Source organism: Choristoneura fumiferana, chromosome 21, assembly GCF_025370935.1.
Source record: "Choristoneura fumiferana chromosome 21, NRCan_CFum_1, whole genome shotgun sequence".
Taxonomy (NCBI): Eukaryota; Metazoa; Arthropoda; class Insecta; order Lepidoptera; family Tortricidae; genus Choristoneura; species Choristoneura fumiferana.
In genome coordinates, this window is record NC_133492.1 from 14,388,635 (window position 1) to 14,400,744 (window position 12,110).

General features: G+C 36.6%; 1 protein-coding gene across 4 annotated transcripts; it reads left to right on the forward strand.

Annotated features, from left to right (window-relative positions):
- The first annotated feature begins 1,396 nt into the window (after positions 1–1,396).
- On the forward strand, positions 1,397–6,243 carry LOC141439717 (uncharacterized). Of its 4 annotated transcripts, none has more exons than XM_074104084.1 (5): positions 1,397–1,541; positions 1,740–1,879; positions 3,613–3,821; positions 5,180–5,303; positions 6,155–6,243. In XM_074104084.1, exons 1-5 carry the CDS (start codon positions 1,489–1,491, stop codon positions 6,214–6,216), a joined length of 588 nt encoding a protein of 195 aa, XP_073960185.1. In that variant the 5' UTR covers positions 1,397–1,488; the 3' UTR covers positions 6,217–6,243. The 4 variants fall into 4 exon arrangements, with proteins under 4 accessions (XP_073960185.1, XP_073960182.1, XP_073960183.1 ...); XM_074104081.1 differs by having other exon boundaries at positions 6,119–6,231; XM_074104082.1 differs by having other exon boundaries at positions 3,640–3,821; positions 6,119–6,231.
- The last annotated feature ends 5,867 nt before the right edge of the window (positions 6,244–12,110 follow it).

Below are 12,110 nucleotides of genomic sequence, written 5' to 3' on the forward strand. Positions count from 1 at the left end.
TTTTATATGAGCCATCATGAAAGTACATCCGAAAGACTACAGTATATATAGGTACATCCGTTCGTTTAGTACGGCGTCCGGTTAGTACGATGTGATATCACCGGTCCCTTGGCCGTCGTTATAGCCGGGTTCTACTGTAGTACCTGAGCGACCGAGCTCCGCTCGGGCTAAAACTCGGTACCAAGCGTTTTTCCAGAGATAAGACCAAGCCAGATAGATTTTTCATCCCCAAAAACTCAAATTTCATCGGAATCGTTGGAGCCGTTTCCGAGATTCTGATACAAGAATTGCTCGTTAAAGGTATTATCTGTTTATTTTATTAAACCAAGATACTAAAAGGTAATAGTCGGAGGCTCTGCGCTCGAAGTTTTTGACGACTATGTATACCTGGAATTCGGGAAGCTTCGCAGTGTCTTTTCGTCCAAATTACCGAGGTTTGAAGTCAAAAGTCTTTGACCAGTGTGTGTTGCCAGTGATGACATACGGATATGAGACGTGGGCGCTAACGATGGGCCTCATTAGGAAGCTCAGGCTCAATAGCAAGGGCTATTGAGAGGTCTATGCTCGCGGTTTCTCTGCCGGATAGAATCAGAAATGATGATATCCGCAGTAGAATTAAGGTTACCTACATAGCCCGAAGAATTACAAAACTGAAGTGGCAGTGGGCGGGGCACATTGCTCGCAGGACTGATGGCCAATAGGATCAGAAGGTTCTCGAATGGCGTCCGCAGACCGGGAGAGCCGGTAGGCCTCCAACAAGATGGAGCGACGACCTGATTAAGATCGCGGGATCGCGTTGGATGCGGAAAGCACAAGACCGGTCTGAGTGGAGAGCCTTGGGGGAGACCTACGTCCAGCCGTGGACGTCTTTCGGCTGACATGATGATGATGACTAAAAGGTAAAATGGGTCTAATGAAGATGCCACCGTTAGGAGATATTTTGAATTTTTGTAGACGTTAATGTTTAAATTTAATTTGATTCCAAGCAAGTTCTGTCTAAAAGCTCAATGCTTATGAAAAGAAGAATATTGAATGCTTTAATTTTATTTTTATTTCCATAAAATATTGTTTTAGCGATTATTTGCAATTATTTGTATTATGCTGGCCACATTATTTTTATATTAGATAGATAGATTTTTATTTGCATTTGCAGTTGGTCAAAGATATTATACCAAATAATAAATAATAATCGGGTACGCTTGGCAAATGCCAAGCTACCTTCTCTTTATTGTATCTCCCCTCCTATCTCTTTGCAGTTGGATAATGTATCCATAAACAACAAAAAGGTACTCTACATTTTGTTGTTAGTGTGAGGCATACCGTTAATTTCATTACAGCTGTTAATATTTAGAACGCATCCGTTTCTATTGTCTGTGGTTAGCAAATCGGACGCCATATTTATTTGTCATAGACAAAACTTACGTCGCCTCGCCTTGCCGGTCTTTTCCGTCTTGACGCGTCTGTTGTTTCAACGCGGAAAATTGGTGAATGATGGCAGCAAATAATTATTTTGGTTTTACTCACGGCGGAACTCAGTACGGGTGAGTTTTATAGTTTTGTAAATAAGTATATTTGTTTGAAGTAGGTAATATTGGGTTGAAGAGCTGTAAATGATTGATGGGTGGCCTTGTGCTCGTTCATGTTTCCAATCAAAATGGCGTCTCCCGTGTATTGATCGTGGGGATTTTTGGGTTATGCGAGTGTCCAGTTTTGTGAGGTGTTCTACTATGTGATTTTAGCGCGGCGACAGCTGGGGCCGCTTACGGGGGTCAGACAGGGTACGCCGTAGCCCCAGCAGCGACCGCTGCGACGTACGGGACCCAGCGCGCCGCGGCCACAGGATACGACACCGCATATCAGGCAGCGGCCGCTACGCAAGGTACTGTGCTAATCTCTGAATTTTCTGAAAAAGCCTTCCGATTTAACGTTGCGTTTGTTTACAAAGCTTGTGTACCAAGAAAACAAACAACTATACAGTAATTTTCCGACAATCAGTAATTATTGCAATCAATCGATACTACTGCGGTATTCATTACGGTTTCGTTTTATATGTCCGAAATCTTCTAATTCACGCAGTATTCAGTGTACTGTACTAGGTTTTGACTAAGTTGACTCCAGGCTAATAATGGAGATAACAGTATCGCTTCACGGTAGAATAATCAGCTAGAGTAACTATAAATTGGTCATTCCATTCCATGTCCAATGGAGTTCTGCAGAACTAACTTGGTAAAATCAGTTGCTGTTGATTATTGAACAAATGCTCCTATCATATTCTACCAGGGTGTAGTACAAAATTGGTTAGTAGAAAGATGGTCTTGTCAATGAAAATGTTTGTGCAAAATTGTGAGATTGATATCAATACCAAAATTAGTTGCTTGTTGTTGATAGTGTCATTGAAAAGGCTAGCTTGATGTAAAAGAAAGATGGTTTTGAATGTATTTCTGTTGCTATGTCCTAGTTTAGCCACTAGGTGAGCAGCTAAATTAATGTATCATAGTGAAATTGCTACCAAACCGAATTTGTAACAAAACTGTAATGTTTCCAGCTTTCTTGAAATTTCCTCAGTTTTTCACAATTTAACTAATTTCAATTCAAATTTATACAAATAGTAATATTTTTATTGCATTGATAACAAAACAATTTCATTTAACTGTACAGTTATGGAATGAAAAGGTTGACTACCTTAAGGTCTGTTTTTTTCATTCCGCCACTGTACACACCATAAATTCTCTCCGTTTTGTTTTATTTTGGTCAAAAAAAATTGTACCTACCTATGCAATGTTTCAATGCAATTCCATGTGTAAATTTATTGCTGTGTGGCATTGTATGGAACCTTAATAACTATACAAAGGGATGTATTAAGGTCACTTGACTATTCCAGAAAAGATATAATAATGCCTATCTAACACATTGCCTTCACACTACAAGAATAATTTAAATATCTTGATTTTATTTAGTTAACTGCACAAATTAAAGTTTTTTTATTTCAATGTTTTTTGATCATGGGCACTTCTGAAGTCAAATTTAACATTGCCTGTGTGATATTATATTTTAAATAAGCTGTTGATTTGAAATGTGACCAAAACAAAACAGTTTTAAATTATATTAGACATTATTTTCTATTTGAAAAGTTAATTGTGGCCTAAATTCTGTAGAAAATGTGTCTGATGTGATCTAAATACTTAAAACAAACATGAAAAACAAAACAAAGTATTTTTGCAATTTGTACAGTTTGTTTTTTGTTCATAAAAAAGAATTAACAATCTTGACCTGTCTTTTCTTTGCAAATTGATATCTGTTCCTTTTAAAAACATAACAACAAGTGAATAACTATTGCCATTACTTATTTAGTTATTTCTTTAAAATATTTCTTCGTCAATTAAATTTTAAATTAATGTATGTTGTCATTTTTTGTACCAACATTTAATGCAAATATATAAATATATTCTATTTATATAAATAAAGACATGTTAAGATCTTCCTAATTCCTAATGCTGAAAAATTGTACTTTTGACGACTGACAAGTTTGATTTGACTAGCATTAGGTGCTCATTCCAAGCCTTCCACCACCCTTGGCTGTCAACATGCTTAATATGTGTGAATATAATATAGCATACAATAACACGGGTGATTGGCCAGCAGCGGCGCACGCGCACGCGCACGCGGCCGCGGCGGCGGCGTCCGCGTACGACGCCAGCAAGAGTGCCTACTACCAGCAGGCCGCCGCCGCATACCCCGCCGCCGCGCCGCCGCAGCCGCAGCCCACCTACGACACCACGCAGGCCAAGCCCACCTACTCCACGCAGGCTACTTACGCGCAGGTAGTGTGGGGCTCCTACTTTTATGCCCACCATCCACCGCAAGCGGAGCACACTCTGTACGGACTCGTTTAACTTGCATCAATAACTACATAGAGGTTCGCAAGAAGTACTTCTATGTAGCCAATCGCTATGCTGGGTGTGTACGAAGCTTAGAGCAACGCGGGCTTCCTACGGAAGGGAGTAGCCATTCGCCGCGTTCCCCTCTGTCAAAGCCGGTAGGAAGCCCGCGTTGCACTAAGGTACAAAGTCAGCTCTGCTTGCAGTGGAAGGTGGGCAATTGCTTGACTTACTGTAATAGTGATAATAGAGCGGACAGATGCTTGGGCAACCCTCATAAATTGGGTCTAATGCAATAATAATTAATTAATTAATTAGACTCATCATCATCATCCCAGCCTATATACGTCCCATTGCTGGGCACAGGCCTCATCTCAGAACAAGAGGGCTTGGGCGATAGTTCCCACGCGGGCCCAGGGCGGATTGGGAACTTCACACGCACCATTGAATTGCTTCGCAGGTTTGTGCAGGTTTCCTCACGATGTTTTCCTTCACCGCAAAGCTCGTGGTAAATTTCAAATGTAATTCCGCACATGAATTTCGAAAAACTCAGAGGTGCAAGCCGGGGTTTGAACCCATGACCCTCTGCTTGAGAGGCGATAGGTCAAACCACTAGGCCACCACGGCTTTATCCAGTTTTAATTACTAATTAAATGCTGCATGTTGTTGTTGTGTACCATGCATGAAAAAATAATGTTTGCATATACAACATAACAGCAGAGTAGGTTAGCATGACCACAGTTGGTGCGTCTTGATTAGCCACAATACACACAGTAATCAGGCAATCCACATCTAGCTAAATTAGTGTGGTTTTGCTTTAAAGTCCATGGGTAAAAAGTATAAGGCACCACTATCTTAATAACTCTTACAAATGCTGTTTTTTTTATCATGCTGTACAGTCAAGGGCAAAGATATCGACACGGCCAAAGTTGCAAAAATATGTATACACGGCCTTAATGTTAAGTGCATAGAGTCGCGTATACATTTTTTTGCAACTTTGGCCGTGTCGATATCTTTACCCTTGACTGTACCATCGCCAAATATGTGGTCTTTCACCCTTAAGTTGATAATCGTTTGCACGTCATTAAACAATAATGCCAATAGACGTGTCTGTCAACTTGAAAGTTCGACTTTAGAGACATATTCATTCGTTTGATAGGAACTTGTTTAAAAATTGATAACCACTTATTTGGCTGATGGTACTACCTCTTTTTTTAAAACCCAGTTTCCGTTTTGCTTGTTCGTTTTTGTTTGCAACATTAATTTATATTGTGACTTATGGCCAATTGGCGTGGCAACAGGGCGGGGCTCGCGCGGGCGGCGCGGCCACGGCCAAGCCCTACGGCTCAGTGTACTCGTCCTCCACGCCCGCCGCCTCTTACCCCGCGCAGCCCTACACGGCTCCAGCCGCTCAAACTGCCAAACGTGAGTATTTACTTCAATATTTACAACTATTTAAAGATTGCCCATTCAAATAGCTAGCAAGCTGTTTTAAACTTTGGGAGTTTTCTTGCTGATAATGACATTATTTAAGAACAGTAATTTAAATAGCTTTAAGTTGAAAAAATGGTACTCAAATTGGTTTCAGTATTTGAGAGGCTTCAAGGTGTCTCTAAATTTCTTGTTAATTATGATAAATTATCTTTCGAAAGTTATTGAGTTGATAAAAGTGAGTGATGCAGTTTGATTTTGTAAATATTAGAAAATTAGTTCAGGCTCTATCTATTATATTATTATGACGCATCTGAGCTATTCCTACTACCATTATTGTTGTATGATATTTATTATAGTGTACAATATTGTAACAACCACAATGCACACCATAGTCCGAGACATAACTTAAAAACCTTTTCTAATTATTTGCTCCATTTTTATATTTCTTTGATTTTAAATGTAAATCAATTCTGATTCATATCAAATTATTCCCACTTTAACTATTTACCCACAAATTGTTTCTTGTTAACATATTTTAATAGTATTTTGGTTAGTTTGATTTTAGTAATTTCGTTATTTCTATTAGTCATTTTATTATATACTTCTGCCATGGTGTACTCAAGGTTTAAAAAGATGCCTTTAAAATTACTGGCAGTCAGTCTCTATTTCTAAGGCAATAGTAATAAAAAAAAGTACTTTGGTCAATGTCGCGTTATTTTCTAGTCTTGGTCCCTTTGTGGCATTCCTTGAGTCCATGGTAGAAACGGCTGGGTCGAGGCTGACGGGGTGCGTTGCGGTTGTTGTAGAGTCGGCTAACAGGGGCACCTCTGCTTATGATACAGCTCTCTACAACGCCGCTACTATGTACGTGGCGCAGCAGAACAAGACTGGAGGTGGCGGGTGAGTACACTACTACAAACATTGTATACATGTTTGCACCTTGCACTATGCAAAAGGTGCAAAAATATATGCATATATATTTTTTAATGCATGAACATACATAACATTGACAACTGTTTTCTGCCAGAAACCTTTGTTGGCACTGCAGTGCTAATTAAAATAGTTCTGTTTAATGTGTAAAATCAGGTAGCGATTTAATTTGCAGTCTACTACTATCACGTTTTAGCCTTTGGTTTATGGCAGAAAACCTTCGATTTAACACTAATATTGATTAATCATTCATAAATCAACATTGCATGTTTTGGTACAATGTTACTTGAAGAAATAATAATTAACGGAAACTATATTTTCTGTCACTTAAATTTAGATTTGTCACTAAACTGCGATACCCTAATTATTATATCTATCCCTAAGAAATATATTAGTCATCAAATTAATCAAATCTGTCTCTAAGTATGAGTCATCAGATTAATGTAAACCTGTATCCTAAATTATAGTTTGATCATCAAAATTCGACCACCAAAGTAATAGATCTGTCACCCAATAAATAGATCAGTTCCTTAATTCGATGCTTCTGCCTAGTCTACTAAGGCAGGTCTGGTTAGGTACGACGACGAGCGAAGCGAAGAGGAGTGTTAGGTAGAACTGCGACCCTCAGTGCGCGAGCCGAGCGAGCGAAGCGAGCGTGCCGCGGCATCGGCCGGCAAAGTGCCAGCACCGAACATTTTTTGATAATACTTGTATGATGAATGTATTTGCATGTATTTGGGAATTTCTCCACTAATTAGAAAATCGTTATCCTTGGCATTTTTTGGAAAAACGTGTTGAGATAAATGTCAAAGAAAAATGTTTCTGTGTTCAAAAACAACCTTATTTTTAAACTTGTCTAATATTATACCAATAATAAAACTACCTATTTAATTTAAAAAAATCATCACACTTGCTCTACCAAGAGCGCATCCTAAGGTATCGCCAATATTTAGAAGAATTATATTTTTTCTTTTAGAAATATAAAATTTTACTCGCAAATGTCGCACGGGCGGTACTAGAATTACGAACATCGACTTATTAAAGCCCTCAGTCATAGACTCGTTCGTAATACCTTATTTTTATTTACCGACCTTAAGACACAGTGTACTATTCAAACACCCCAAAAAACAGTCCCCTGACGATAATATTAGCCATGTGTTTTAATTTAGCAAGATTTATTTATTGAACTTAAAAAGAAGATTACACCATTGATGATAATAAAGTATTATTTCAATTAGGTGTACTGCCGTTTCGGCAAAATATTTTTCGCCAAATTTCACTTCCCAAAAAACTTATTGCAGTAGTTTCATTTCCGAAACGAATCGAGTTCAATTATTTGATGATTAATATTATTTTCCAGTGATTATAATTAATTTTTAGGAAGCCATTTCTATATTGTTTGGTGATTCAGTTTTAGTGATCTATTATTTTGGAACCCAATAGAATGATTTGATGGTCAATATTATTTCCGAGTAATTTTTAAATAATATTTATTAAACTGGTTATTTTTCAATCAAAAAAATGCCTGTTTTTAAAAATCTCAACATGTATAATTAGTTGATCAAAGGAACTTACCTGTAAGTGAACTTCGATCATAATTATATGAAGTTGACGCCTCCTCTGTGTTTACTACTGTAGTCATGTTTATGACGAGCCAAACCACACGAAATTTAAAGCACGAAGTGTAGAAAAAAAAAACATTTTTACTGGTATCCCGATTCACCTCTGGCAACACTGTGAGCTGATACGACATTTTAGTTTAAAGTATGGATAAGAAATAAATAATTAACAATACCTAGCATTAAGGGTGGGATGAAGAAAAAATTTTCCTCATAAAGGGTTGGGTTATATGTATACAGAGGAGGCGTCAACTTCATATAATTATGATCGAAGTTCACTTACAGGTAAGTTCCTTTGATCAACTAATTATATTCGTTGACGCCTCCTCTGTGTTTACTACTGTAGATGTTTAAAGAAATAAATGCTAGATTTTAATTATTTATTATTTCTAATTTAAGCATTAACAAAATAAAACAATTAGATGCAATATTATTCTTAAGCATATTCTAATCTAAGCTATTAAGAATACTCATAGAAAAATTATTTTCATCTCTTAGTGGTCGGTTATAAAAATTTGCAAAACACCTGGATGACTCGGTCCATCCTGCCATTTTCCTTATATGGTCAATATTTACCCCATTTCTACAAGCATGTGAGGTAGATGCATGTCTTGTGCTATGTGCGCTAAAAATAGACGTATCTATGCCTGCCTCAAATAATATAGCCTTGACCCACCTTGCTAAAGTTTGAGTAGAAGCAGGAGTATGAGGCTTTTTGCTGATAATAAACAATTGATCAGATTTTCTTAAGGTTCTTGTGACATTGATATAATCTTTCAAGGTTGTTGCTGGGCATATACTAAGATTATCTTTAAAAAATGGGATTATCAACATAGGTTGGAATTTATTTTTTCCCGATGTTTTTATTGTGTCAGGAATCTTAATCTTTATATTTTCTTCATTAACATTTATGCAACTTAGTTTAATCAATGACATAGTTTGTAATCTATGAGCTGTAACTAAAGTTAAAAGTATAACCAATTTTTTGGATAAGATATCCAAGGTCAAATTAACATTTGGATATAACTTAGAAACATGATTTAAAACTAAGGTTGGATTCCAGGTTTCATCATATTTAGGTTTATTAGGTCTCATTTTGTAAATACCAGTGAAGAAACGTTTAATATTTCTATGTGAGCCTAAATCAAAATCCATAAGCAGTGACAAAGCGGATCTGATAGAATTAAGGGTACCATAAGCAGAACCCTCATTAAATTTCTTTGTTAAAAAGGCTAAGATTTGAGGAATTGACATTAAAAAAGGATCTATTTTTTCATTAGTACAGAAAATCCACCACTGTTTTAGGCATGAATCATATTGTTTTAAGGTACTTTTTGATAAGGAGTTTAACATTATATCAATACTATCGTTACTTAATCCTTTTCTTAAGTAAACTTCCCTGATAGTACTGCAGCAATCAGTGTAAGGTTTTGATGCAACGGATGGCAGTGCCTGAAAGGAGAAGACAAAAGTGTTCTACATGGGTGAAATTTTATTAAGTCTGATTTCATAAGAGTTCTAAATGTGGGAAACCAGGGTTGAGCAGGCCAGAATGGAACAACCATTATTCCCTCCGCTTTGTCGGTCTTTATCTTTTTTAGGCATTTGAGAATAAGTGAAAATGGTGGGAATGCATAAAACTGTAAATCAGACCAAGAAACAGTAAAAGCGTCCACAGCTAAACAACCTGGTTCCATATGCCAGGAGATAAATTGTTCACATTTAGCATTTTGTTTAGTTGCAAATAAATCTACTTTTGGACATCCAAAGGTTGACTTAATTTTATTAAAAGCATTGGTGCTTAATTGCCATTCCGTTTCTATATTTACTATTCTAGATTCTTTATCAGCAACTTGATTATCCTTAGATGCTATATATGATGCGTATATAAATAAGCGTCTTGATTCGCAAAATTGCCAAATTTCACGTGCCAGGTTGTTTAAATGTGGATACTGTATGCCGCCGTATCGATTCACGTATGCTATAGCGGTCGTATTATCACATCGCAATAAAATTTCACAGTTATTTAAATTTTTAGCAAAGCATTGCAATCCATAATATATTGCTTTTAATTCTAAGTAGTTAATGTGACATTTCTGATCATCCCTATTCCAAAAACCATGAAGCTTTTTAGATCCACATACAATGCCCCAACCAGTAAGCGATGAATCAGAATATATTTCCAATTTATATATTCCTTCTCTAATTGGATTGCTAGCATTAAGAACATGTTCTTTCCACCATTTCAAGTCCTGTTTTATCTCATCATGTATCAATATTTTTGACTCAAAATCTTGTCTATTTCTTTTAAGTGCTAAATATTTATAACGTTCCATTCTTTTGGTATACATTAACCCATAAGGTACTGCTGGGCAAATTGATATCAAAGTACCTATTATTGATGCTAACATTCTTATAGTAGTGGATTTTAATTTACTAATAGTTTGCAGTTTGTTAAAAATATGAGAGCGTTTCTCATCAGGTATTGACAACCTATAATTCTCACAATCTAACACAAAACCCAGAAATTTGCACTGTTTTGATGGTTGCATATTACTCTTTTTTGTATTTATGATAAAGCCGAGTGATTCTAGAAGATTTCGGCTAGTCAGAATATTTCTTTGGCATTCAATTTCTGAATTGCCAATGAACAAGAAATCATCTAAATAATTGACAGAACTAAAGCCCCGTTCTCTAAGATAGGAGATAACAGGTTTTATCAGCTTTGTGAAAACATAAGGTGCAGATGAAAGGCCAAAAGGCAATACTTGAAACTCATATATTTTTCCATTGAACATAAACCTGAGGTATTTACGGCTGTTTGAATGTATTTTTAAGCAAAAATAAGCATCCTTAAGATCCATAGACCCAAGGTACGATTCTTTGTTTATTAGTTTTATTGCGGTTCTTATATCTTCCATTTTGAAATGGTGAGTTTTAACATGTTTATTAAATGTCTTTAAGTTGAGAATAAATCTGGATGATCCATCTGGTTTTGGTACCAGGAAAATGCTTGATAGGTATTGACCTTTGACAGGATTACAAACTTTGATTGCACCAATGTTTTTGAGTTCTTTAATACAGTTTTCAATTATAACTTTCTCTGAGGAACTAAAGTTATTATTAGTAGGATAATGTTTTTGGGTAACTTTACCTACTAAAGGAATTTCATACCCCGAGTATATCCATTCCAAAACAGTTTTGTTTTTAGAAATCTCAGCCCATTTTTTATAAAAAAAAGTCAAGCGACCGGCTAAGAATACCTCTAATCTCTCCTCCTCGCCGCTGATTGCTGGGCTGGGCGCCGGCCTCGTGCTGCTCGGTAATGACCCCACTGCTGAGATGTTGCTGGAGCTTGAGATAGCGGGCTGATGCTACGGGACGATAATACTTCCTCTGTACTGCTCTGACCCTGTTCAGGTAGTTGCCTCGTTGCCCGCCCCGAGGTTGATTGTAATGGGTTGATGTGGACGGGCCCCAATAGTTTAAAGTGGTCTTTTTAAGATCTTTAGTTGATCTTTCTAAATCTTTTGATCTTTTAATAATGCTATTTAATTCAGTGCAAATAGCATATCTGTAATTTCAGTCTTTTCTATCATATCCTTTAGACTTTTATTTAAGCCTGGTAATATGACTGCTCTTCTTGTTTGAGATTCAAGAAATTGTAAAATCAAACACAATCTCATACAATCACTCAGGTGTTCAATGTTGTCCTTGTCATTTTTTGTGATTAAATTTTTTAATAATTTATTTAAGCTGGCCATTATGTAACCTATTTGGTCCTGTTTTGTTGGATTTTTTTTCATCCCTGGTTTTCGCGTGGTTACTTAAAGTAACCAGTACCTCCTGATTTAGCTTAGGGGCTTTAAAATTGCAGTTACTAATGGCTGGAATTTTTTCTATAATTTTTTCCTTAATGTCTTTATCCAAGCCTTTTGTCATTAATTTTAACCACAATTCCGCTAGCTTTTGGTTAATTTCCATGCTGTTCTCATTTTTACTGGGTTCCCCAATGAGCTCTAAAATATTTTCATCACTTTTTCCAGTCGTTTCTTCCAAGCTTTCAGAACTGGGCAGTCTAATTCGTCTCCGTTTATTCTTAGAATGACACTGTTCATGTTCACCTGATTCATCATCATCAGAGTCACTTGAATAAAATTATTCTTCTCTTTTTAGGAACTGAAAAATAAAAAGCCATACATGGACTTTTTGTATGTACTTGAAGTCATAATATTATCTTGTGCACCCC

Excerpts from the sequence above, each read along its gene's own strand:
- LOC141439717 (XM_074104081.1), top strand. The coding sequence starts at position 1,489 with ATGATGGCAGCAAATAATTATTTTGGTTTTACTCACGGCGGAACTCAG. Across the intron at positions 1,542-1,739 it reads CACGGCGGAACTCAGTACGG|CGCGGCGACAGCTGGGGCCG; the intron begins GTGAGTTTTATA and ends ATGTGATTTTAG. Across the intron at positions 3,822-5,179 it reads CGCAGGCTACTTACGCGCAG|GGCGGGGCTCGCGCGGGCGG; the intron begins GTAGTGTGGGGC and ends GCGTGGCAACAG.